The 27979-nt window shown below is 32.9% G+C and overlaps 4 protein-coding genes across 4 annotated transcripts; all 4 read right to left on the reverse strand.

Moving 5' to 3' along the window:
* Positions 1-392: 392 nt before the first annotated feature.
* LOC108912863 (L-2-hydroxyglutarate dehydrogenase, mitochondrial-like) lies at positions 393-2034 on the reverse strand. The gene is made up of 4 exons (XM_018718276.1): positions 1548-2034; positions 1071-1405; positions 868-994; positions 393-706 (listed from the first exon to the last, which is right to left on the reverse strand). The coding sequence occupies exons 1-4, from the start codon at positions 1707-1709 to the stop codon at positions 458-460; spliced, it is 873 nt and encodes a 290-aa protein (XP_018573792.1). The 5' UTR covers positions 1710-2034; the 3' UTR covers positions 393-457.
* A 3405-nt stretch (positions 2035-5439) lies between these two features.
* On the reverse strand, positions 5440-8284 carry LOC108912866 (UDP-galactose transporter senju). Its single transcript, XM_018718279.1, has 4 exons — positions 7346-8284; positions 7177-7294; positions 6938-7124; positions 5440-6212 (listed from the first exon to the last, which is right to left on the reverse strand). The coding sequence occupies exons 1-4, from the start codon at positions 7431-7433 to the stop codon at positions 5562-5564; spliced, it is 1044 nt and encodes a 347-aa protein (XP_018573795.1). The 5' UTR covers positions 7434-8284; the 3' UTR covers positions 5440-5561.
* An 80-nt stretch (positions 8285-8364) lies between these two features.
* LOC108912865 (cytochrome P450 9e2) lies at positions 8365-11546 on the reverse strand. Its single transcript, XM_018718278.1, has 6 exons — positions 11257-11546; positions 10149-10312; positions 9701-10029; positions 9198-9654; positions 8870-9139; positions 8365-8790 (listed from the first exon to the last, which is right to left on the reverse strand). Exons 1-6 carry the CDS (start codon positions 11457-11459, stop codon positions 8642-8644), a joined length of 1572 nt encoding a protein of 523 aa, XP_018573794.1. The 5' UTR covers positions 11460-11546; the 3' UTR covers positions 8365-8641.
* Positions 11547-14241: 2695 nt separating this feature from the next.
* On the reverse strand, positions 14242-27706 carry LOC108912868 (serine protease inhibitor 28Dc-like). Its single transcript, XM_018718280.2, has 4 exons — positions 27310-27706; positions 16211-16505; positions 15523-15985; positions 14242-15469 (listed from the first exon to the last, which is right to left on the reverse strand). The coding sequence occupies exons 1-4, from the start codon at positions 27316-27318 to the stop codon at positions 14602-14604; spliced, it is 1635 nt and encodes a 544-aa protein (XP_018573796.1). The 5' UTR covers positions 27319-27706; the 3' UTR covers positions 14242-14601.
* Between the last annotated feature and the right edge of the window lie 273 nt (positions 27707-27979).

The following is a 27979-nucleotide window of genomic DNA, read 5'->3' on the forward strand; positions in this document are numbered from 1 at the left end:
TTGAGTATTACAGAAAATAGGTTTGTGTTATTATTTGATTTACGATGATTTTGTTGGTGAACGTAGTTGTTTTGTCAATAGTAGTTATCTTGAAGAACTTCTTTTCTTCTATTGAGAGACTCAATTCTAATTGACAAATGAGAGTTATATTTACCAGTACGATGAAAATAACCGGGATATCATTGAAAAACGATATGTTCGGTATATAGATTAGAGTCATGAAAAGGAAAAAATTTGAAATAACACCGTAGTTGACAATTTTCACAAGATATATTTTATAGAGAAAGTTATTACAATGTACATACCTGCTCATTATTCGACAACGAATAACTGTCTGGAAATAATCAATTCTCTATTGTGAGGAAATATTTCCTTGCAATAAGTGACAAATAGAGGTATGTAGGTCTTTATTTTCGAACTATTTACAGTTATAGTTAAACTTATTAGATATAAATATTCATATTTCGAATTGCCGGAAAAGTTTTTTCCCAACGTATTCCGCTATTGCCAACGAACAAGTGGCCGCAGGGCTTGGCAAAAACTTGCAATTGATCACTCTGCTGCCTATACCTTTTCCCTCAAAGAATTCTATCCTAAAGTCGTCCACGAAACTGCCATCGTTGTTGACAAGTTGACCCAACACTGCCGCAGGCCCCTCTTGAATATCTTTTTCACTTATATCAGCCAGAGACAGCAATTCCTCAATCTGCAAAAACAAATATCTAGGTTTCGTTCTGTGAATGGCTGAAGGGTAACAAATAATAATTTTAAAGTTTTAAGAATAAAATAAGATAGTTTAAAGAGCAATTTTGATTGAAAAACGTATTAGTCACCAATTGCACGTTTTTGATGATGTGTGGTACTGACGTGAAAGCGGGGCCATAGTGCCTTCTTCACTTGACCGAAACATTGGGGAAAATACCTCCTGGTCATGTTTTGAAAGCTGGCAGAAGAAATAGTGTCCTTCAGGTAAATAAAGTTGATCTCATCGTTGCTAAAAATATAAATATAAAAAAAAATAGAGAAGACCACTTATGATAAAATATCAATCATGCAAATTCTACACCTACCTATAACCTTCTATTTTAAATGCAGGAACTGCGTTCGGACCTAGAAGTAATCCACCATCCATTCTAGGGGTAATATGAACACCCAAAAAAGGAATTGTCAGGTCAGGAACACCGTAAATGTTAGTTCCGATCGAACTTGTTTTCAGAAACAGATAATCCACTCTGAGAGAAATAAGTGAGCTTTTTCTTTTGGAATCTTCGTCGACGATGTTTGAAAGCACTTGCGATTGTAGACCCCCACAAATGACAAGATATTTAGATCTTAGAATACTGCCCTCCTTTGTTTTTATAAATATAGGATAATCTGGTGTGTCTGATTCTTTTATCACGTCTACCTGCAATAAAAAATATTTAGGTATTGTAAGATTTGTTACGGTAAAAAGTTACATCCCTAAAGAGCTTTTCGAAATGTTAATTGTATAATATATAATGCCACACACAAAATCAATATTTTTTTCCTATTTTTACTTTCATTACCTGGTTGTTAAGCAAAATAAAACCACCATTCTTTTGAAATTCCTTTCCCAAACTCTGAGTGACGGTACCCCAGTTAATATTCCCTACCTTAGGGCACCAAAGGGCTTGGATTCCATTGCATTTAGGTTCAATTTGCCTGATATTTTCCTTGGTCCACAGCATTTCTAAGCCTTCGACCTCATTTGCCACTCCTCTGTCATGTAATATCCTCAGATCGTTTAGTTTAGAGGAATTTGTAGCTACCACGAGTTTGCCAAAAATCTTGTACGGTATTTCATTATCATCGCAATATTTTAAGATTAGGTCTATGCCTTTCCTTGATAGCTTCCCTTTTAAGGAGTCTGGTCGATAGTATACACCTATGAATCGTACTGTTTATTACAACACACAATTGTCACAGTTTTATATGTGCATAAATATTTATATTTTATTGCTTTATTTCGACGTTTGTCCTTTGTTAATAACAGTACACCCACACACACACACACATAATATTAATAATAATCTCTGACAACCTAAGCCCCGACAGTCATAAAATAAAAGGTGTGTCCTGCAATTATTAATACAATGGAATTAGATTACAGTAATTTATAGCTAATAATTTCAAGATTAAAAAAGTTAATTCACTCTTTCAACTTTTCAATCAGAAAGTAAGTACAAATATTGTCAATACAAAAAATTCACTTTAAATTCTTATGAATAAACATTGATACGCAGTATACTGCGTTTTAACTTTTTTAATTTGTCCTATCTTGTTTTGTTGCTACTGCTTAAAGTAGGATATCGACATAACTGAAATTCATACATTTGCAGTTTGGATCTCAATGTTGTACCTGAGTGAATGACTCCACTGTTATGACTACTTTGATGTTTGCCCAAATCGCTTTCTTTTTCTATTAATATCGATTTTACGGTTTTGGATTTTTGTGAAATTTCTCTTGCTATAGCTGTACCGATGATTCCACCACCTATAATTGAGATATCGTAACAGATATTGTCTTCTTTTGGTCTATAGAAGTAAACGCATCACATCAGTTGAAAAATAAATGTTAATTTTGAGATTTTACCTTACAATAGTGTTGGTTCCCCAATAGTTTCTCAGAGACGATTTTTCTGCTACTATTATGTTTCTACAAAGTTTAAACATTATTAAAACGTTTTCTGCTTCTTTGTAACTTTTGTCATTTTGACAATTTTAAGATATACAGGGTAGCCAAATGAAAACGAAACGGCGCCATTTTCCGGAACTGCGTCACGATTGTAGAAAAACGCTCAGACCCGCCTATTTTAGATTAAACGGAGACATTCTTTGCTGCTATTTTTGACTCCCAAAATATTTAAATGGCATTGGGGGTTGAGTAATATTTCTTTTGAAAGCTTTACAATTCTCTTTACAACAGACTTTAAATTTTATAATATAAAATCGGACCAATAGCGGCAATTGTGACGATTTACCGCCCCGTTCAAGAAAAAACTGCATTCATCAGAAAAACAGATGTTAACAAGGAACCGAAGGATCGTTCCCTGCTCGCTCACTCATTATTTCGCAAAATTTCAAACGGCGGTCATAATAATCCTCATGAAGTTCCTGGACTAAATGTATTTTGTATGGATGGAATTTATTCTTCTTCAAAATGGTTTGTATGCTAGTTCGATTGATCCCAGACACAGATGCCAGCTGCCTCGTACTTAATATAGGATCAAGATGAACTTGTCCCAAAATTGCAACTTCACTAGCTTCATTAACTAAGGTTTTTCAATTTCCCGTTTTTTATTGGCTACGTTCCCCGTCTCTTGAAATTTTTTTACTAACTCTAGAACATACTTCCTTCTGACATGTCGATCTTGACGTTGTTCACTAATTAGCTGAGTTGTTCTGTTCGCACATTTATTGTTCATAATGTAAAGCAAAATGATATCTACCCTTTCCACAATGGAATAAACCAGTGTTTGATTTTCAAAAACGCAATTAAATAAACTACCAACCAACGCTTCCAAATAATACTAGAAAATAATTTGGAATCCATACTAATTTTACGTTCATTGTGTTCATTCATTTCTGTTTTTTACAATTGTGTTTATTTTTAAGAAAGTAATAATAACAAATCGCCAAAGACCAATGTAACGCAAGAAATACTAAATTTATACCATTGGCGTACTTAACTCGAATGAGTAACAGTTTTACCGCTACTAATTGTTTGTACATAAGTTTCAACTTTAAAATCAAAATTCTTAATAAGTATTGAGCGAAATTATAAAATTTAAAGTCTGTTGTAAAAAGAATTGTAAGAGTTTTCAAAAGAAATATTACTCAACCCCTAATACCATTTAAATATTTTGGGGTGATGCTTACCCTCGCTTGGGGGTGAAAGTGGCGGAATCAAAAATACCAGCAAAGAATGTCCCCGTTTAATCTAAAATCAACGAGGCTGAGCGTTTTTCTACAATCTTCACGCAGTTCCTGAAAATGGCTCTGTTTCGTTTTAATTTGGCCACCCTGTGTAGTTGATTTTGACCGAGTGTACTCATAGTGTACTTTATGTATTTATTTATGCATTTGAATACAGGAAAACACAGGTTACTAGATAATTTGAGCAAAGGAAATGGTAGACAAGTTAATATACCTTTGTCCAAAGTTGTTTCATTTGCAACTTAAAATAAATTTCACAGGAGGTGCAATAGTATGATTCATTTTTCAAAATGAAAAATGCTACGTCACTGACCAAAATTACATACAATAGTTTTGTTGAATCATACAATTAATTTATTTAAAAATATACTTACTCTTCCTCAAATAAATTGCTGTGGCTGTGAATTAATATTATCTGGAATCAGTTCCCATGAAATGAGTGTACGGCAGGGAATTAAAACGGTAAAACTGAATTTTATAATTATTAACAAAAGATGCAAAAATACACATTACAAATTATTTTCTTTCTTCCTTTTTAAGATTCTGCGGATTGTGTGAGTTATACAGAATTAACTGAATTATTAACAGTAAGCTTTAAAGTTTAAAACAATCTTCCTTAACCCTAACATATTCATATTTCGCGGTTAATCAATTGTGGCATTTCCATTTTTTTCAAAAATTAGTTCAGGTGGCGTGGAAAGACCCCTTAAAATTCACCAAAGAATACGAGGTTTCATTTTTGATCACCATTTGGGAGATTTATTTGAAATTGTGTGGGGTTGTATATGGATAAATATACAGGGTGCTACAATATTAGTAAATCAGTCAGTTAACCTCATATTCTTTGGACTGAAATAATAGGACTTTTTTCGTACCACTTTTCAATTCGGAGCCAAATTTTCAAAATACAGGGTGTCATAATAAAAATTAAAAAATGATTTTTATATTGATCTCCGGCGATTATAGATATTTATTTGAAATTTAGCACATACTTTGATCTTAACTCAGCACACTTTTTGTGTAATTTTGGTTTAAAATATCAAAGCGCGAACAGAGGAGAGAGGAGTTGCAGTACCCATGGACCCCCTATTTTTTTTTATGCTTTCCGAATATTTTTTTTAGATAAAGCGGCGTTTTATTCTATTTCTTTCACTCTTGTAAGATTTTTGTTTGGGGCCTTGTTTACGAGATATTGTAATTTTTTTGGATACACGACTTCAATTTAGTAGACATTAGACTTTAATTGTTACTAATTTATAACACCCTGTATAATGTTCTGTAGCTTACGAATGTATAATTTATAAATACCTGCATAAATAAATTGTATATCGTTAGGTACATGTGATGTGCAACACATTTTTACATGATAAATGAAGTGGCTTGAAAAATTCCAACAAAGTTATTTCTATAATTTTTTTATACATTTTTGCATACATTTTTTATGCAAAAATTAAAGTCCAGATTTAAAATAAAACACAAGAATAATGTAAATGATTTATTCAACATTTTCACTGGTACTGAGTACACTCGACTAGACTTAATTGCTGCTCTAAAAACAAGCATCAAGGAACAATTTTTTTTTTAAACAAATTTTGAATTTAATATTATACGTCCTCTGCTTTCAAGAGACCCTCGTGTTCAACGGTTCGAGTAACCTTAGAAGGATTCTGCACGGGGTTCTGTGAATACAAGTAAATTGCAAACATCACCGTAACAATGGCAAGCACCGTATTTAAATATATAGGAATACTGAAAAACAAGTAACTCAATATAGCGGTTAACACAAGTTCCAACGCACTAGCAAATGTTTTAAGTATGGAGTTGAGTGTCTTTAAGAAAAAACTGGTCACGATCCCAATCGCGGCGTTATTAATCATGACGAACAATACTTTGTAATGGAAAATCTTAACAATGTTCTCGTAGAGAAACGCACTGAGTATATTCCCGTTCAATGCTAATAAAAGAACATTGCAGATTATCGAATCCAAGTACATGAAAACATTTTGCACAAAGATGTTTATGTCGGCACCCTGCTTTTTAAGTAGATACTCGTTGTACACTCCCGCCAAACACGAACAAATGATCTGGACTAAGATAAACACACCGCTTAGTCCAAACTCAACGGACGTCGACTTGTTGCTTGAGATTGACTGTGTCTCGGACTGAGTAAAGTTCACTTGCTTCAACATGCACCCAGTTGTGAGTATCAACAGGGATATCCATTGCTTTTTGCTCAGGACCTTTTTAAATATCACCTAAAAGAGAAATAATGAGGTTTTAAATTCATTATTTATAACGTAATAAGTTGCTAAAATTATTTTATTGGTGCATTAATTTCTTGGCGCAGGGTAGTATTTAAATTTGTAAGTAAAATGGAAAATTTACAAGAAAAGCTTGTATTTATTAAATATTTATTAAAAATCCTGATGCAGCATCACCAAAGCAATCGCATGATTATCATAAAAAAAAAGAGATGAAAAAAGTGTTAAAGATAAAGAAAATAAAAGACAAAACAAATTGTAAAAATTGAAAAATAGAAAATAGATACATTAATAATCCTTGTTCAATTTCATATTGGTCTTTATATAAAGTGATCAGTCATATCTAGGAACAAGAACTTTTGTGAAAGTATAAATTATTTAATGATTTTAATATTTAACTATCATATAAAACAGGTTGACAATAAATATTGACAACAATTTAGTCAATTTTACGACGATAATATGGTTATCATATTCTTTAGGTAGTCAATAATGTGAATGAGTATAGTATAACTATAAACTTAACGTAACACAATAAACATTAAAGACGTTCCCTAAAAGTAAATAAAAATGTAATCTATTAATATTTTATTCATATAAATTATAGCAATATGTATATAATTTTAAGAGTTTGTCAAAATTATCCTACAAATTTGGTCAATATTTAGGAGAATTACTTTACAACGGTTTAAAAAATTATACCTAATGAAGTCACTTACTTGGAACAAAACTCCCGTTACGACAACTCTGAATTGTAGAAGTAAATAGTACGTCGTAGGGTCGAATGAGGATAAATTAATAAAAGCCAAGTTATTATATAAGCAGTACAAAAATGCAGGTACGAAATACAGCAACAATACTGTCTTATTTTTCACTATATCTACTACTAGTTCCTTCGGTTTGTTCCTAAAATAAAAATAATTATTTTCTCATAAAATTTAATACAATTTTTACTTACTCCCTGCAGTAGAGAAGGGATGAAATGACTAGTTTTAATATTTCTGTGAACAGCACCACCGTGACAATGTTATAGTCATAATCATTATTTGATTTTTGAGAAGCAGTCACCAATATACCTAAAATAAATATTGTGAGATTACAAGGCTATATTATTTCACGTCCATTACCTTGGCTAACGAAGAGTAGGATGTACAGGACAAATATAATCAAACTTAATTTTGAAGGGAACAACTCCCTCCATGTACTTCCAGTCATCTTTTACTGAACTATAGATGTGCGTGTTTTATCAATTGTGTGGGCACCCGCCAACAACATATTTACCGTATCGCTATTTCAAGGCGATAAAATTCAAATAACGCACATAAACTCGACCCAATCCGAGTAATTACTAACAAATACATTTTACACAATTATACCCGAGTTCCAAGTTCCAAAAGTAGTAAAACGAATCAATCAGCTGTTTGAGTGTTTGCCAGATCCAACCGATTTTTAAGCAGCTGATTGCGCTATTGAACAGTAGATAGCGGCACATGGGTAAGAAAATAATTTGTTAGTGCCTTTCCTTTTATCTGATATGGGAATTTTCGATGACTTTAGAGTTGGTCAATTATAAACCATGTTTTATTCACCTAGAATCTTAGTTAATCTTATCTATTGACCAATCAACTGTTCAGAATAACTGAGATTAGCTGAAATCTCAGATAAATAGAACACGGGTAATAATAACAAGATTTCAATAAATCGTGTTATATGATTGAACAATGCCTCTATCAAATAATTCGTTTATTTTAGCTTTATTAGTTCATTATCCTTTGATATTTGTGTTAAAGATAAGAAAATAGGAACGGAAATTCCATGGACCAAATTCAATGGAATTTGGGGGCGAGTTTTATCTAAAACATAAAAATTGATGATTTTTTTCAATGACTTAAAATACAAGGATAAGCAAAATTGCTATTTTCTGAGAAACAGTTTGTATAAGTATCTGAAATTCACAAAGATAACAGGCTGTGGCTGTGGTTTTAGTGGAATCAGTGCATATTTATGCATCGTTTAATCGTTCTTTTTAAATTTTTTTTTGAGATTACAAAAAATTTCTTGATCTGTATCATTTTCTTTTCTAGGTAAAAAAAGATATGGCCGAATGTTATGCGAATTATCTGTACACATTTAATACCAGTACCTATCTGTTTTTTTTTCGATTTTTTATTTATGAATGAAAATACGTAGATATAGGTATTACAAAATTAAAAATATACTTATACTTTAGGCAAGTTCGGTATTGACATCTAGAGGCTCTAGATGTAGCTCTTTGTCTTTTCATCTCCTACAATTAGAAAAGAACAAAACACATCTGGAGCGTCTAGTTGTTAATACCGAACTTATTGCCTTTTGTAGGCATTATAAAAACAAAGTAACTAATTTAAATGTTGTTATGTTAGAATTCTGCAATTTTGTGGCATTTATCTTTTTTTGAATCCAAACCAAAAGCTGCTGCTTGATGTTAGATGTGGATTTTTATTCGAAACACTTTTTTCAGTTGGTATAACTTCGAATTTTGAAATTATATAGAAAATTACAAGTTTCGCCTCCAATAATGCAAATCTTGAACCTTGAACAATCATAGAAATTAATAAATCCTTACTCATAATGATTAAGGATACAAAAATTATATAAATTATTGTCTTTACCTACGCAACTTCTAGGTCCAGCGCTAAAAGGTAAAAAAGATGAATTGCATATTTTCTCCAGATTATCCTCACTAAATCGTTCTGGTTCGAATTTTTTCGGATCAGGCCAGTATTTAGGGTCCCTCTGGATTGCAAAAACGGGAATCCAACATATAGTACCTACCTCTAAATAAAGAGGTCGCTCCATATTGAAATCTTCAGGTTCTATAACTATGGATTTATTAGACTTTCGATCTATCCACGTTGTAGTAGGCCATTTACGAAGAGTTTCTAAAAAATAAAAAAATCTTTTGTCAAAACTATCAATCTATGAAAACATTCTTCGTGCCTGAAATGGTCATATCCAAATATTTCATTCTAACTAAAGCATCAAAATTAATTTTTCCACAATCCTGTAAGGCTTCATCCACTTCTTTTCTTAATTTCTCCTGTATCTCCTGATTGATCGCTAGTTCATAAACGCAAAAATACATCAAAGAAGCAGTGGAATAGAATCCCCCATAGAAGAAATCTATAGCTTGTGCTGTTATGTCATCATCACTAAGCTTCGAAGCGAATTTCTTGTTTATTGGATCCCAATTTGTTTCTTTGGTTGCATCAAATTCTGCTTTAGTGACTTTTTGTGTATTCTCTCTTTCTTTGCATGCTCCTTTCCTGGATTCTATAAGGTATTGTATGTAGTCTGGTCTCACAGCTGTCTTATCCTCACGATTTCGTATCGAATTTTTCACCAAGTTCCGGAAAAAGTTCGATACGTTGTCGGGATGCATTTTTACATTCAGTAACTGAAAATAAAACTTCACTACTGTGATATTCTTAATTTGAAATTACCTTTGCAATTGTTGGGTTCACCGTATACAGCAACTGTTTCAGTTTCTGTAATCCACCGAAATTGGTCAACTCTGCTCCCATTCTTATAAAATCATTGTTTCTGTCTTTAAATGAGTTGCACTCAATTCCGAAGGAAACAGACGCTATGGTATCTGAGGAGTATCTTTTGAAAAGGTCCATGAGCTCTATTTCGATGACGTCTTCATTTTTCTCACTTAAATATTTCATTAGTTGCGTAGCGCATTTGTCTATAAGTTCAAACATTGATTTGATATTGCTTGTGGTGAACATAGGGCTTATGGTTTTTCTCAGTTGCCTCCATGTTTCTCCTAAAAGGGCAATAATATCAATATGTTACATTTATAAACATTATGATTGTTAAGTTTAGTTAAGTTTCTGTTCTAGTTGAGTCTAAAATAATTTTATCCGTAATCCATTTCTTTCATACCCTTTGCAGCGAAGAGATTCTTGCCCCAAAGAGTATCTTCATTTGGTTCAGAAGACTGTGGGTGTTCCGAGAACGTGTCGAATTCCTTAGTAAGTATTCTTTTGATTAAATTTAAATCTCGCAACAAAAGAATTGGTTGACCGTACTGATATGTTCCGCAATATCTGAAATAAAATCACAGCTAATGTAAACCAGGAAATGCAGATGAGCGGAAATCATAAGAGGCGCATAAGAGACAAAGTATCGTTTTCGGTATACAGAGACCCTCCTCAATTCGCCAACTGAGTATGATAAACAGGAACATATTTAAACATTTTATAATTTGAAAATCGTTTTTGTGAAATGAGAAGATATACCTACAGTTTTTACATGAACAACTATTTTTTACAGTAATAAATTAAAATTCTATAGATTCTCTAAAAACATAAATTAATATGTAATCAATATATTTGTACATAGTTAAATAAAGAGATATAAGTGGTAAAAAATATTTTATTGATATTTGCAATACACTTTAAAATAAAATGTTTTGTATCGATTCAAAGAATACATTGCATAATAGTTTTCACGAAGGAAGATTTTCCGGCTGTATTTTCTGCATAAGAGAGTTCATCTTGGAATTATATAGATTATTATATTGCCTTTAATCGTAAAAAAATATGTACCCACAAATCCCACAATTATACTTTTTTAAATAACAAATGGCGAATAAACTACCTGAGGTAATTAGAAAAGGATCGCGAAGTGGTAAAGCTATAATAAATTCTTCAATTTAATAGTTTTAGTAGTTTATATGTTTATCACGATTATTATCTATTTTAATACGCTTTCTTGGATCCATTCAAGGACACCGAAAATGGCTGATTGAGATCAAAGTGTCAACAACGAAGTGAAACTGGTGGTTTGCATGTCGTCACTCTTATCACGTAGGGGCGTATAATCCAAGAAATGGATATACACATACGTCTCTACGTGATAATAGAGACGATATACATAACTGTGATAACTCCAACGTAGGTAAGGAGCACTTCTCATCGAAATCTTGAATACCGTCCTGTCCGAATCAAATTCGACCTTTATAATATTCACATTGCTACTTAAGACTTACCTCTCATTTGGAAATTGTTTATATAAATCAATGATGTATTCTGGATAAGTCACAGATTGGAGAAGTGTGGGCAACGAGTTGCCAAAGATAGGCAACGGCGTCACATATCTGATTCCCTTGTCTTTCCAATAACACAGCTTATTATAATAATTTAGCAATACGTAAGCAACACAGAGAATAAAAAATGTCGCGAGCACTAACATCTTAACATTTATTAAATACAAGAACAAAATAAATAGCCTTGGCGACGGTTAAAGATAAGGTGATGTTTGTAAATCCCTTTTATAGTTAAACTAACACAGATAAATATACATTTATCCGTAAGAAAACGTACTCAAAAATGCATTTTATTTTTAAACTTTTGATGCATACTCATCTTCAACATGTAGAGTGTGCGACGGGTAAGCCGTGAGAGGAATGCAATTCCATGGGCGTATCAATTTAGAATTAGAAATTTAAAGAGAATACACACACTGTTACTTATTATTTATAAACAGTATGCAATGCAATGTATATTTAAATAAGTGGGAAAAAATCAAAATGTCATTTGTTACTATGCACTTATATGTACCTATAAAAATAAATAATTCGAATAATAAACTATGCTATTATACACATTTTTAATGAACATGTTACAGAACTATTATCTATTGAAACTTTCTTCAGTCGTTTTTTTCTATATTTTATCTCTTTTTTAGTCCAAAGGAATCCTAGATTTTTCTATGGGAACAATTTAAAAAATTCGCTAACAATTGGAAGATGAATAATTTTCCTACCATGATGGCATACGTATCTGCTTCCTAGAAATAGATTACCGTCAAATTTATATTTATATCTATCTGAATCGATACATGAAAATATCATCGTTTTAAAAAAGTAGTGATAAAATTCGGATATACAAACCAATGCAATTCCTAAGTCCTAGTCCAAAGGGCAGATACGTCCCTTGAACAATTTTCCCTCTATTCATTAAATCGTTCAGGGTCAAAGGCATCAAGACTGGACCAATAATTTGGATCTCTGCGTAAGGCAAACACTGGAATCCAAATTACGTCGTCTTTTTGAAGATGCACTGGTTTCTCGTCTTCTCTTTCTAGTTCTATGGATAAGGAAAAAACGGCCTTGCGGTTCACAAACATACCTGATGGCCATTTGTGCAGAGTTTCTAGAAAAAGAATATTAGACGGTGACTAAGAGAGTGCGTGATGGTTTACTGTCCTTTGAACAGCTTGCTATTATCTTACCTAACATTTCCATATCCAAGTATTTCATGGCGAATAAATCTTCCATTAAATTTTCGAACGTTAAGGTCTACTTCTTTCCTAAAACTTTCTTGTATATTGAAATTGCTCATATGCAAAACGTTAGCAATTTAGCAGTTGTGTCGTCCTCCGAAAATGAAGATTACAGCTTGGGCTGTGATATCTTCGACACAGCAAACTGCTTTTGAGTGCTGGTGGTACTGAAATTACCACTAATTTCGCCCACATGGAGACGTCCTTTTCTTGCTTCTATGAGGAGATGGATTAGGTCAGGTATGGAAATGTTTCTCTTGGTTCTGGTTTCCGTGGTATTTTTTATTACTGAGTGATAGTAACTGGAGACGTTGGAACTGACCGTTTTTATATTACATCCGAAAAGATGCGATTTTTTTTTTAAATTTAAACCTGTACAAATAATTTAGTTCCATTGCTAAGTATGAGTTCATGCTTTTGTAAAAAAGAAACTTAAATCTCTTCCAACCATAAAAGTCGATGAATTTGGTACACATTCTATAAAATTCGTTGTCTTTAGCTATTACCGAATTGATTTCTAAGCCAAACGCCGTAGTTGCTATCACGTCCATCAAGAATCTTTTCACCTCATCTACCCTTTCTAGTTCTAATATATGTATATATTTATAATAATTAGTACGTTTTGTGACGTTTTTGACTTATTTGCTTTTGCATTCAGTGCACAATTCGTTATTCAAAACTTGGAAGACAGAAAATGTAGTACAAACAAACTTAGAAGACGTTTTCCTTTTTTTTACAAAAGATTAGTTATTAAATTATTGTTAATACATTAATAAATTGCAATCTATGGCATGTAATTAACATGATTAACTAAATCACGAAAATATAAGTTTACGACTATGTGGACGCAATGATCAATGCCCAAATCTACGCTGGACGTTTACGGGATATTCAGCCAAAAATTATAGCCTTTTTTGATGGATATTTGTTTTTTACTTATTGTATGATTAGGTGGTAACTGTTTCTAATGGGTGCGGATGTGACGAACTAGTGAAGATGTGCATAAGAAAAAAATTATATCCTATTGATTCACTTCCCATTCACAAAAACTCATAAGGAGTGGTCTTTCATGATTTTCATAGACGATTTTGGCATTAGTCCACCTCTCTTGAAAATACCAAAGTAGCGCCCGTGGAAAACAACAACCAGCAGACTGTTTCTTCAACTGTCAACAAGGAAAATGTACCGGTCAAGAACAGGGTATTAATATTTTTGGAAAAATACCTACAAATGTTGCCGGATAAAAGCAGCAGCTACTTTCTTAGCAGATTATTGCGCAGACATCACATCGTTGAATCATTTTGGAGATTGGAATAGACATAGTAGCTGAAGGATATGTCAAAAATTCTCTTCAACAGAAAGTCAAGATTGGGGAGAAAATTTTGGATGGCCACAATGCTGACGCTGAATCTCTACATTAGTTACAATAGCAAATGTGAATAGAAACACAAGAAAATGAAAATCTTGTGTTAGTTTCGGTAGTGGAATCCAATTTCACATTGTAACTTTTCATTTCAATTTAAATACTAATAAATAGTTAATTGTTAAACGTTGTTCTCTCTATTTATATTAATTTTTGTTACTAGAAACCAACTCTGTAAGACTTCAGCCGTTGGACAAAAATTATTGATGATAAGAAATGATGATGATGATAAATAATTTATTTTAAAGTGATATTAAAACAACATACGACTTTGTAACACATACTTTAATTCATACAAAATATACAAATCGTTATAAACAATAGATTTTCAAATGCCCGTTTATAAAATTTACCAAAAGTAAATCATTTTTGTGTCTCCTATTATTTATAAATTCATAAAAAATATTCTTACATTTTCTTATAATTTTATAGTGTTCAATAAAATAAAAAAAATGACCTAGTGTTTTGTATTGCAAAATATACTTTGGTATAGACAACACATGTAATCATTTCCGCCTAATAGCTATCAACGGGCCAAATTATTTTGTACTGTTGTTCATAAAAACACACTTCCACGAACTTTCCTCCAGCCAAAGTTGTGCTGCAACAGCAATATCGCCGGCTACATCAAACACTTCTTCTAAAATTAGGCGTGGGAACAGTGACAGATCCCCAGAAAAGAATAGTCTTCGTCTCTTCATTCCTTATGAAGAAAAAGAAGGGCACGTCCACCCTGAACGTCACCCTACCGCCATCTCTCGACAAACTCACGGAGGTTGTGGCCGCAGCTTCGGTTCCTGTCTCCGTAATGTCCATGTAGACTTTGTGAATGACCTTATCGGCGTAAAGACCCGGATTCTGATAACTATTATTCGTGGATTGTTGGTTGATTATACGTCTGAGATTATCTATTGTCTCACTAGCCCTTGCCCTTCGTCCGTTTTGGTCACTGGTTCTGTTATTCGTGCAAGGAGAAGTAGCCGTATTTGCTGCTTTTGTACAGTCAATGGCATCATTGAAAATATCAGCCAATATAGATTCACTATTTCGGTTTATAGACAGAGGTACTCTAGCTGTTACTGCTAGGTCTGGAAGGGGATTCACAGGTTTTTCCCCTGGAGACAATAGTGCTAAGTTGGCCTGGGAAGGTATGAATAGACTTTTAACCCCAAGAAGCTCAAGGGAAGATTTGAGGTCGATGGTGCTTTCTATTCTCATCTTTGGGAACACGAGCACTGCTCTGGTGTAAATCGTGCTGTCTGCTAGGCGTTCCAGATCCGTGGGTGTTAGAGATTCCTCTAGTTCTCTCAGTTTCTTCGCATTGGAGTCCACTGGCATCACCACGTACATCCTGGATGCATTACCCTGGTAAGGGAAACCCATCACCTCGCAGTTGAGCCTTTGGTCTTTGAAATAAGGGAAGTCGCCTCCGTTGGCCATCATCTCCACTTCTGCAGACGGGGGGGATTTTCTTCCATTTGTATAGAATGGCCGTCTGAAAAACAATCAATCATAAACATTTTTTAATGAAAGAAATGTAATTCTTACCTGGTGGTGGCGCCTTCAAAGAAGGGTTTCTCCCAAAGCGCCTTGAAGTACATGGCACTGGCTATGATAACCCTTGTATGCGGCAACGGTTCTTCCTCAAGTATATTTCTGATCTTCCCGTTGGTTTTTTGCGACACCCAGGAGTTTATAGTCTCCTGCGCTTTACTAGGATCCCTTCGGAAGTCCACGCTGATCACTTCACTGTCGTAGAGGTCCTGCGCCGTCTTGACGTAGACGGTCCTCACAGGGTAGTCGGTCTGAACGAAGACGCCAGCTGCGAAATTCACCTGCTGGCCCATGGAGAAGCCGGAGGTGCGTTCTAGCTTATCAATCATGCGTCCGAACTGCTCGTGGACTTGTAGGGATCTGGACTCGATATCTATGCCAGTGGCTAGGCCTAAAACGGAGGTGATTTCCTGGAAAGTCTTGCCGTTGGAGCCCAGTAGAATCAACGCCAAGGCACCTTAAATAAAAGATTATGTTATTATTCACTATGGTTATTTTTCTTAACCTTATGCGGTCATATTTCTTTATAATTGCTAAAATCATGAACTCCTTTACATTATTGGAAAGCTGTAGTTATAGCAGAGAAAAATCGTATGGACTGTACTATCAACAAGATTAACATAGGACATCTAACAATAAGTAATTTAAACCCAAAATACTACATTTATTCTGAAAATCTGACCTGCTATGCTGACAGGGGCAAACACCACGTTATCCCTGTTGCTCCCAGTTTGTTGGTTGAGTGCCTTGTTGACCGCCAAAGTCAGCTTGGCTATTCCGCTGGCTATGATCTTGTCAACGAAGGTCTCGTACAGGGTGGTTCCCCGTATTTCAGTTAGATTCACGTTGGAGGGCAGCTTTACTGTATTGTCGCCATCCATCAACCCACCCTGTTCGTCTGGGAAATACACCATTTCCCTTTGTGCAATGGCGTAAGTGATGGTGACTAGTAAAGGGATTACGAATTTTGTAAACATCTGAAAATGGAAAACAAATGGTCGAATTGTCAAAAATGCTGTTTCAAAAACTGTTTACTCTGAAATTAGCAAACACTTATGAGATCACGTATTTAATTTATCAAAGTGGCTTATTGTACGTTAAAATTCTACAAAAAATGAAAAAATTCCTAATAACAGTCACACAAAATAAAAGAATGGTATGTTCTTTTGATTTCTCATTAAATATTCATGTAATTTGAACCCAATGTAATCTACTGTATTGGAAAACCACGAATACCTCAACTTTCAAGGTAGCATATTTACATTATTATAAATAAAACTAATGAATATTCCACAATAAAAGTAGTAGGTACCTATTGAATATAATCATGCTAATAAAGAAAATGTCTTTGAAGAAAATTGATTACGAATATTTTTATATTTCTATGGGTATGAATGTGTATCTCGGATCTTGTATTCCTATTATTTATTAAGAAAATTATAGATATTTAATCTACCATTTACCGAAATATGAAAAAAAATCATTTGCGCATATTTGCAAGTGGCAATTGCACTAATATTTAAAATGTATTAGCATAAAATACAGAAGCGATATTTTAATGTTGTAGACCTTGTAGACACAATCCCAATATCTAAAACCGCAAGATAGGTAATCATCTCGATCTTCTATCTATATACACAGTATGTAAATCACAGTATCAAACATTTTCCGCTACAAAAAGCTTTAGAAAAATCATAAAAAGTTCTGAAGGCGGAATTAGGTAAATTAACAATATCGATTTTATTTTCAAAATAATAAAATAACGCATGCCTCAAAAAATTGCTTTGGAATTTTTTTTTGGACCACACTTCCCAAGTTTGTGAAATCGCTCCGATTTTGAAACAGGATTTTTTATTTGGTTACGTATGACATAACTTACGGGATTCATAATAATTAAAATTATTATCTGATGCAACTAAATTACTGAAAAAATAACTACTAATTAAAATAATTTCTGATCAAACTAAAAGGTGAACAAATAAATAGCTATTACCGAGTTGTTTCTGATATTTTCTATATCACGAAAAAATACGGGATTTTTTTTGTTTAAACATCGATTCTTTGACTATATCTTTTTAAATTGATGTTCAAATTGTTTTTCTTTTCCATATTCCGATTCTGCATTACGTTTTACATTACATCATCACAACAATGTTAACGCAAAACTATCCAAAAGTCGTCTACTACTTTAGGACTTTTTGTTTAACGAAAATTCAAGACATATATTTAATAGAATGTTTTTTTTTGTTACCGAAATTATTAATCAAAGTTACGTCATAAACATTATTATTTGAACATTTATTAAAGAAAAAGTTATAAAAAATACTTGCTTTTAAAAATATTACTACTTTCTTGATTTTATTTTGCGAATTTTGTAAATGAAGTCAAACAACACTCTTCGATACCACAAATCTAGAAATGCGAAAGATATCTGATCTCACAAAATTCCTAACTGTTGATATTGCGGGAAATAGCTGTCTATTAATAATAATTATTAATTCCATTCGCAAGGAAGAAGAAGTATAATCCTAAGAAAAATGTGAATCTTTCTATAGTGGCTATTATTACGTGTAAGTTTTGAAAATATTTTCAGCAAATACTAATTTCAATATATTCTCTATTAGTATTTACCATTTATCATAAACTTTTTGTTCAAACAAACCAATAATCCATGTTTTCTTTAATTTACATAATTTATGTATATTCAACCTAGGAAACATTGACCTGAGGTTAAATGATAATTCTGGTAATTGGAGATTTTTTCAAAGACGGTAAAAATACACTTTTAATGTGGATGGACAAAACAAAATTTAGAAAGAAACTACCACTTTTGGATTCCTTTGTAAACATATAATTTTCCGTTATTTTTACGATAATGATTCAAAGAAAAGTACCATACCATTCTATCAAATATAATACACCTTGTATCTTATGTTAGTAGAATATCGAGTAGACCTTGAAATAGAAATTTACGATAATGTCACTTTTGACTTCCATTCGACTTGTTGATCAAATTGTGGTTTGTACACATAATAATATTCATACATTCACATAATCAACAGATAATAGATACCGCTGAATATGTTATAGATATGTCATTCATTTTTCCTTGGCAGAATAAATATAAAATTTTCATTTTCACCATGACACTAAAACTTTATCGTCATTGTTGACTGCAGCTGCATCTTTTGTATTTTTTTCACTTTAAATTAAAGCACGCTATGACTCAGAAAAGACTGGAATCAGATCGGGATGATTGCTATTGAGCATGAAATTACTGTTATTAAATATATATGATATAAACGTAAATTGCAGTTAAAAACAAATTGTTTTACTTGTACTTCACATTTCCTGATCACTTAATAATATATTAAATATTAAGGTCAGTAAGCAGTAAGTGTTCTTTACTGGTTAAGGATATGTTTCCAAAATGTCTAAAAACAGTCAGATACTTCACTGCAGTGTTTATGACGGTTTTTGCACGCTCAAATATTAAATAAATTTAATTAAACCTAAAAAATTTAAATGTTAAAGCTATTTATTGTTAAGTGACATCTGCTGTCATTAAAAATGTCTCCAAGATAATATTTTACCACAACTTGGTGATTCAGACTTGGAAAATCCTTGGCAGGTAACATGCTCAGCTATAATACCCGAGAAGCCCAAAGACAGATACGAGAAAATCTTCAAGCTATTTGCAGCGTGGTTTAACAAGAAAATTTTTGAAAATACCACAGAATGCAGCTGAATACTCCATGCTCAAAGCTACAATATTTTTGTATAAAGCTGTTGATATTCCAAAATATGCTACGAGGAAAAATATTGGACATACAGTGAAAAAATCAAGAATCTTAACAAGTTAACATGGAAAGTTCGAAAAATTTTACCATACTTTTTATTACAAACACGCATTCCAAAGGAGTTCTGCCACTATTCTAGCAAACCAAGGCCTTAAAAGGCACGGTGGGTGGCGTTCGTCCTCTATAGGTGAGGGATGTATCGAAGATTCTGTGCAAAATCAAAAACAATTTTCAAACAAGATTGTACATTAAAATTATTGAGGAAATTCTACGGTGGCAGAAAGTGATATCGCAGCCCAGAGTGTTATTACAAAATGTTTAGCAACTAAAGCATCATCAGAAGAGAACATTGTTTTAAATCCGAATTCTATTGCTCCAATAAATTTTAATAATTGTTCAAATTGTAATCTTAATTTTGTCTTTAACAAATATTGATTTCTAAAATCCCTCCTGATCGGTAAGCAATCACTTACCGATCGCTAATTTGTAGACGTCACTTACAAATGTCTCAACAAATTCAGTAAAAGTGTCAAATTACCTGAGCGCGCAAAAAAATTATTTAATCTCTTCTTATAGGTATTTTTTTAATCTGCACTATTAAAATTTATTTAATAACTAAATTATACTGATCTCNTAAAAGCCAAGTTCGAACGACGAAATATTTACTCGTCACAGATTACAGTTCTCAAACAGTATAACGTTCGCTTATCCGTAGTCAAAACTTAACTGCCCCGGTAGCCGGCGATGCGTCGTATTTATACGAGTTACCAAACATCGAGAACCATCCACTTTGTTCGGGGATCGACGTGTTTCGCGAATCTGTAATCTAGTTGATGCGACAGATTTCTAGTCTCGTAATAATATGCTTGGACCGGAGCGCGGCGAGTAGAATACTTTTAAAATTCGTTGGCGGGCCGCATAAACATCGACAGCGGGCCGCATGCGGCCCACAGGCCGCGGTATGTGCATCCCTGTATTAAAACAACATACGACTTTGTAACACATACTTTAATTAATACAAAATATACAAATCGTTATAAACAATAGATTTTCAAATGCCCGTTTATAAAATTTACCAATAGTAAACCATTTTTGTGTCTCCTATTATTTATAAATTCATAAAAAATATTCTTACATTTTCTTATAATTTTATAGTGTTCAATAAAATAAAAAAAATGACCTAGTGTTTTGTATTGCAAATATACTTTGGTATAGACAACACATGTAATCATTTCCGCCTAATAGCTGTCAACGGGCCAAATTACTTTGTACTGTTGTTCATAAAAAAACACTTCCACGAACATTCCTCCAGCCAAAATTGTGCCGCAACAGCAATATCGCCGGCTACATCAAACACTTCTTCTAAAATTAGGCGTGGGAACAGTGACAGATCCCCAGAAGAGAATAGTCTTCGTCTCTTCATTCCTTATGAAGAAAAAGAAGGGCACGTCCACCCTGAACGTCACCCTACCGCCATCTCTCGACAAACTCACAGAGGTTGTGGCTGCAGCTTCGGTTCCTGTCTCCGTAATGTCCATGTAGACTTTGTGAATGACCTTATCGGCGTAAAGACCCGGATTCTGATAACTATTATTCGTGGATTGTTGGTTGATTATACGTCTGAGATTATCTATTGTCTCACTAGCCCTTGCCCTTCGTCCGTTTTGGTCACTGGTTCTGTTATTCGTGCAAGGAGAAGTAGCCGTATTTGCTGCTTTTGTACAGTCAATGGCATCATTGAAAATATCAGCCAATATAGATTCACTATTTCGGTTTATAGACAGAGGTACTCTAGCTGTTACTGCTAGGTCTGGAAGGGGATTCACAGGTTTTTCCCCTGGAGACAATAGTGCTAAGTTGGCCTGGGAAGGTATGAATAGACTTTTAACCCCAAGAAGCTCAAGGGAAGATTTGAGGTCGATGGTGCTTTCTATTCTCATCTTTGGGAACACGAGCACTGCTCTGGTGTAAATCGTGCTGTCTGCTAGGCGTTCCAGATCCGTGGGTGTTAGAGATTCCTCCAGTTCTCTCAGTTTCTTCGCATTGGAGTCCACTGGCATCACCACGTACATCCTGGATGCATTACCCTGGTAAGGGAAACCCATCACCTCGCAGTTGAGCCTTTGGTCTTTGAAATAAGGGAAGTCGCCTCCGTTGGCCATCATCTCCACTTCTGCAGACGGGGGGGATTTTCTTCCATTTGTATAGAATGGCCGTCTGAAAAACAATCAATCATAAACATTTTTTAATGAAAGAAATGTAATTCTTACCTGGTGGTGGCGCCTTCAAAGAAGGGTTTCTCCCAAAGCGCCTTGAAGTACATGGCACTGGCTATGATAACCCTTGTATGCGGCAACGGTTCTTCCTCAAGTATATTTCTGATCTTCCCGTTGGTTTTTTGCGACACCCAGGAGTTTATAGTCTCCTGCGCTTTACTAGGATCCCTTCGGAAGTCCACGCTGATCACTTCACTGTCGTAGAGGTCCTGCGCCGTCTTGACGTAGACGGTCCTCACAGGGTAGTCGGTCTGAACGAAGACGCCAGCTGCGAAANTTTTTTTTGTTACCGAAATTATTAATCAAAGTTACATCATAGTTATACGTTTTACGATTTTTTTATTTTGATTAGTTGGAAATGATTATTGCGAAATACTACCATTATGTAAAGTGAACTGAATACAAATCAGCGAAGCCAGTTAAAATGTATCTGACTAGTTTTAAGGTGTGCTACAGACAATTGCACTATATAAAAAACCTAACACTGTTTCAATGCAAGTTACTTTCGAGAAAAAGATGTTTTATTAACTTAAAGAATTACTGATTTCTCTTCTTCTAAAAAAATAATAACAAAAGAACGGTTTTTGCATTCATTATGAAATAACCACAATTGGTTAGTTAATGTTTTATTAATAATAGTGATTTTGTATGCTTAATTTTTTTACGTAACAGTAAATTTGCAAACTAGTTTTGAAATTGGGAAAACTTAGGACAGGAAATATCAAAATCGGCTCAAAATGTAGTATTTTGATAAAAATTATTATTTGAACATTTATTAAAGAAAAAGTTATAAAAAATACTTGCTTTTAAAAATATTACTACTTTCTTGATTTTATTTTGCGAATTTTGTAAATGAAGTCAAACAACACTCTTCGATACCACAAATCTAGAAATGCGAAAGATATCTGATCTCACAAAATTCCTAACTGTTGATATTGCGGGAAATAGCTGTCTATTAATAATAATTATTAATTCCATTCGCAAGGAAGAAGAAGTATAATCCTAAGAAAAATGTGAATCTTTCTATAGTGGCTATTATTACGTGTAAGTTTTGAAAATATTTTCAGCAAATACTAATTTCAATATATTCTCTATTAGTATTTACCATTTATCATAAACTTTTTGTTCAAACAAACCAATAATCCATGTTTTCTTTAATTTACATAATTTATGTATATTCAACCTAGGAAACATTGACCTGAGGTTAAATGATAATTCTGGTAATTGGAGATTTTTTCAAAGACGGTAAAAATACACTTTTAATGTGTTATAAATATAAACTTGATTATATCAAAGATATGCGATGGAAAAAACAAAATTTAGAAAGAAACTACCACTTTTGGATTCCTTTGTAAACATATAATTTTCCGTTATTTTTACGATAATGATTCAAAGAAAAGTACCATACCATTCTATCAAATATAATACACCTTGTATCTTATGTTAGTAGAATATCGAGTAGACCTTGAAATAGAAATTTACGATAATGTCACTTTTGACTTCCATTCGACTTGTTGATCAAATTGTGGTTTGTACACATAATAATATTCATACATTCACATAATCAACAGATAATAGATACCGCTGAATATGTTATAGATATGTCATTCATTTTTCCTTGGCAGAATAAATATAAAATTTTCATTTTCACCATGACACTAAAACTTTATCGTCATTGTTGACTGCAGCTGCATCTTTTGTATTTTTTTCACTTTAAATTAAAGCACTCTATGACTCAGAAAAGACTGGAATCAGATCGGGATGATTGCTATTGAGCATAAAATTACTGTTATTAAATATATATGATATAAACGTAAATTGCAGTTAAAAACAAATTGTTTTACTTGTACTTCACATTTCCTGATCACTTAATAATATATTAAATATTAAGGTCAGTAAGCAGTAAGTGTTCTTTACTGGTTAAGGATATGTTTCCAAAATGTCTAAAAACAGTCAGATACTTCACTGCAGTGTTTATGACGGTTTTTGCACGCTCAAATATTAAATAAATTTAATTAAACCTAAAAAATTTAAATGTTAAAGCTATTTAGTGTTAAGTGACATCTGCTGTCATTAAAAATGTCTCCAAGATAATATTTTACCACAACTTGGTGATTCAGACTTGGAAAATCCTTGGCAGGTAACATGCTCAGCTATAATACCCGAGAAGCCCAAAGACAGATACGAGAAAATCTTCAAGCTATTTGCAGCGTGGTTTAACAAGAAAAATTTTGAAAATACCACAGAATGCAGCTGAATACTCCATGCTCAAAGCCACAATATTTTTGTATAAAGCTGTTGATATTCCAAAATATGCTACGAGGAAAAATATTGGACATACAGTGAAAAAATCAAGAATCTTAACAAGTTAACATGGAAAGTTCGAAAAATTTTACCATACTTTTTATTACAAACACGCATTCCAAAGGAGTTCTGCCACTATTCTAGCAAACCAAGGCCTTAAAAGGCACGGTGGGTGGCGTTCGTCCTCTATAGGTGAGGGATGTATCGAAGATTCTGTGCAAAATCAAAAACAATTTTCAAACAAGATTGTACATTAAAATTATTGAGGAAATTCTACGGTGGCAGAAAGTGATATCGCAGCCCAGAGTGTTATTACAAAATGTTTAGCAACTAAAGCATCATCAGAAGAGAACATTGTTTTAAATCCGAATTCTATTGCTCCAATAAATTTTAATAATTGTTCAAATTGTAATCTTAATTTTGTCTTTAACAAATATTGATTTCTAAAATCCCTCCTGATCGGTAAGCAATCACTTACCGATCGCTAATTTGTAGACGTCACTTACAAATGTCTCAACAAATTCAGTAAAAGTGTCAAATTACCTGAGCGCGCAAAAAAATTATTTAATCTCTTCTTATAGGTATTTTTTTAATCTGCACTATTAAAATTTATTTAATAACTAAATTATACTGATCTCTCTATAAAACTCATTTCCACAATTTTGAAACGATTTCATATAATCACGCCGTAACATTTTTTTTAACCTCCAGTGGTTAGAATTGTGATGAATCGAAAGACCTTGACTTCTTTATTAAATTGTCCATAGACTTCACAGGAGATGTGGGTGTAGGTGCGTGTTTTTATAATAATGTGAATAATAAATTATCACATATTATAATTTGCCAATGTGAAATTCTGTGGGTACGTATTTATTTGAATTTGTCAACCGCAGAGCCGGGGAAAATCTATGCAAAATAAATTTAATCCAGAACTAAAAGTAAACATTTCTTTCCGAATTAAAATTTAGTTTTGTTCGCAAGAAATAAAAGGTAGTTAATACTAACTACTTAATAACACTTAATTTAGGTAATTATATCCACATAAAGCACGAAAAAACACTTAAGTGACCAGGATAACAGTACATAATTGATTTGATTTGTTTACTGTATGGGGATTATTACGTTTTTCTTCACTTCAGTGAGATATCTAATTTAAATAAATGATTCAACTCCAAGGATATGAATAATCTAAAATCTAACATAGATAGGCACCGATAAGTCATTAAAACGAAGTGTGAAATTATTATTCTTGTACTAGTCCTTTATAGAAAAATTTTATTTTCAGATCTTAAATCATCACGGAAGATTTATTCACTCTTTACTGTCTATAATGCCTCAACTTACAAATTCAGAATTGGCGGATATGCTGCTGATGGTAATGTAGTCGAGGCACGTAGAATTTGTCACCATAGATAGGTACCTATCTTCGCCATTTTTTGCTTTGTGCACAATTTTTTTTAATTTGCCTTCAAAACGTGAAAAAAATAGTAGCGTGCATTTTTTCTCAATAAATAATACTTACACCATTAACTGCGTTCATTGTGATATGAATTTCAATAAATTATATCTTCCGGTTCCTGTTACATAAACAGACCTATTTTCTTTTTTACAAAACGGAATAATTGCGGAAAAACCCATTCGTTAAATGAAAGTTAAATAATTTAAAAATATCAATATCACCCGCATTATATTCCTCCATACAGGTATACATTGGGATAATTAGTGTTATCACTTTCAAGCATTTCTTACTACAAAATAATTATTTCCCATTACTCACCGCCATATGATTTGCATAGTGACAATTTTCTTTCATGTCAGCGATAAACGAATAATTATGCATGTGGTAAATATTTTCTGCTTTCTCACGATTAGTCACTATTCCTTCATTGTTCCCCTTTAAACAATGGTAAAGATCGTTGATATGGCTAGCCAATTTGACCACAGGATGTTATCAGTATTGTGGCCCAGCGACGAGATATCATGAATTTTGATTAATCAATCACTAGAATTTACACAACCCTATATCGAGTGTATAGTAATTTACCACATCTGATATTTAATAATTCATTTTGAAATTATTACTTTTTTTCCAATAAATTATTTTCCGCTTTTACACCTGGACTATAGACTATCAAACGCTGAAATATAATGTCAAAGGTAAGAGCTAAATTTATTAATGAAATCAAAAGTTACTGTTTTATTTTGTGGATCTTACATTTTACAGTTTTTGTAGCTTAATAAAAGTAAGGGAATTAGTAGGATTTTTTGAATTTCGGAGAAACTTGATTTTGCGGTTATTCAACAATAATTATTTTCTTACTATAAATACCTTATCCACGGTTTATTGAACATTCAGGGGAGCATAAATTTCACCGAATAAGCAAATACATCCTGGTGTCGCTATACATTATATTAAAAGTTGCTTTTATGATTTTAATTGATAATATATATATGATAATTGATGAATTGATTTACATGATTTAATAAAAACTGAGTAAATTTACAAATGATATTTGATACAACTACAACAGGTGAATTTAAAAATTGTGGGCTTTACAGTATAAAAATAACAGGTTCAGTTCAAAGATTCAGAATTATAACGATAATACTGGACTTTCCAAGACCAATATACTATTTATGACGCTGATAAGTCGACATAGGTTGTTTATTGCAAATAAAAATTAAAAAAAACAATTGCGTTGCAACACCAAATCTGCCCAAACAGGGTAAATTATAATTATTCTTTTGCATATTTCCGTTTTTGATCCACTTTTTTTCTAATAAATGTCGTACATTTTTTACCCGTACATGTCTGTATATACAAAACGTGTTTACAGAATATGGTTTTCAAAACAAGACAAGACATTAACTGATTGTTATTGATGCTAAATTATGTTTATTGGGAATCTGGAACTTACGGAATCGCAGCATTTTCAATAAATTTCCGATATATGTTCTACGACAACAATAATCATCAACAAAATACCTATAAACAAACTCATCATGTTTTATTCATACAGTATAGCGGGAAACTATTATTTAAATTCTTTACCAGTGCTCAGAAGTTAGTTAAACAATATTTATAGATGCCACAACAATGTAGAACTGTTGGAAGAATTCTTTCATTCACTAACAATCGTTTTCTGTGAGTTTACAAATAGCATGGTTTCATATTTTGAAATGTTAAAAAATGTTATTTGTATGCAGGTTCTGACGGTTTTTTGTGATTATATTTGGGAAAAAAATAATATAATTTGGATTTATGGATACCTTTTTCTCCGCCCACCCTGTATATATATCTGTGTGGAAAAAATATGCGGTCTTGACATATAAAAGTTTTAGTTTTATCTACTGAAAGCAATAACAATCTAAATAGCTTATAATACAGTTATTACACTTACTTTGGTCATTTATTGATTAAGTATTCCGATTTCAACGTCTATTTATCTTATTTTCCGTAGTAAAAGTTGTAGAAGAACCGAAAACACTGTACTATAAACATTTACCGCACATTTCGAATCTGTAGTTGCTAAAAACTTCACTGCACACCACCTAAGCGAATTTGAATGAAGCCCATGTGCATACAGGATGACCTTCCGTTCCCCTCCTTGCCAACTGGAGATATTTATAATGAAATTATCTGAAAACCCCGCTATAAAAAATATCTTTCGTGAATTACCATAGGCGAATAACACCCATAGTAGTGAGTAATTCGATCGATTCTATTTCCTAGACTGTTTACAATAATAGTGCTGATTGGACTGTAAATAGTGAAACCCACTTGATGACATAGTTGGCTTTTACGCGGTTGATAGCCAGATATCTGCAAGAGTTTGTTAATAAATTGAGGCAGGGTCGGACTTGGGATAAAGCCGAGGGGGTTCCCAGAAAATGACACTAAAATGTACACCAGTTTCTGTGAATATGAAAAACATTCGTTTTGGACTTTTAAATACAGCACAAAAATGAGAAAGTCTGAGTAAATATTCCGTAAATTTAGAAGGAATTATACAATATTCGTTGCTGAAAACAAACATAGAGAACCTCCGCAACTGACGGCGATGCATTAAC

The sequence above is a fragment of the Anoplophora glabripennis genome, unplaced genomic scaffold (assembly GCF_000390285.2).
Source record: "Anoplophora glabripennis isolate ALB-LARVAE unplaced genomic scaffold, Agla_2.0 scaffold588, whole genome shotgun sequence".
NCBI classification, from domain to species: Eukaryota; Metazoa; Arthropoda; class Insecta; order Coleoptera; family Cerambycidae; genus Anoplophora; species Anoplophora glabripennis.

Bases quoted from the DNA above. Each gene is read 5' to 3' on its own strand.
- LOC108912863 (XM_018718276.1), bottom strand. From the start codon at position 1,709: ATGCTGTGGACCAAGGAAAATATCAGGCAAATTGAACCTAAATGCAAT. The intron at 1,406-1,547 runs GTAATGAAAGTA...TTTTTATTGCAG, and splicing joins TTATTTTGCTTAACAACCAG to GTAGACGTGATAAAAGAATC. The intron at 995-1,070 runs GTAGGTGTAGAA...TTATATTTTTAG, and splicing joins TTTAAAATAGAAGGTTATAG to CAACGATGAGATCAACTTTA.
- LOC108912865 (XM_018718278.1), bottom strand. From the start codon at position 11,459: ATGTTAGTGCTCGCGACATTTTTTATTCTCTGTGTTGCTTACGTATTG. The intron at 10,313-11,256 runs GTAAGTCTTAAG...ATTTTATTTCAG, and splicing joins AAACAATTTCCAAATGAGAG to ATATTGCGGAACATATCAGT. The intron at 10,030-10,148 runs GTATGAAAGAAA...TTGCCCTTTTAG, and splicing joins GAATCTCTTCGCTGCAAAGG to GAGAAACATGGAGGCAACTG.
- LOC108912866 (XM_018718279.1), bottom strand. From the start codon at position 7,433: ATGACTGGAAGTACATGGAGGGAGTTGTTCCCTTCAAAATTAAGTTTG. The intron at 7,295-7,345 runs GTAATGGACGTG...TATTTATTTTAG, and splicing joins CCTACTCTTCGTTAGCCAAG to GTATATTGGTGACTGCTTCT. The intron at 6,213-6,937 runs GTAAGTGACTTC...TTTCTCTTTTAG, and splicing joins TAACGGGAGTTTTGTTCCAA to GTGATATTTAAAAAGGTCCT.
- LOC108912868 (XM_018718280.2), bottom strand. The intron at 15,986-16,210 runs GTCAGATTTTCA...CTTTTATTTAAG, and splicing joins TGCCCCTGTCAGCATAGCAG to GTGCCTTGGCGTTGATTCTA. The intron at 15,470-15,522 runs GTAAGAATTACA...ATTGTTTTTCAG, and splicing joins TTTGAAGGCGCCACCACCAG to ACGGCCATTCTATACAAATG.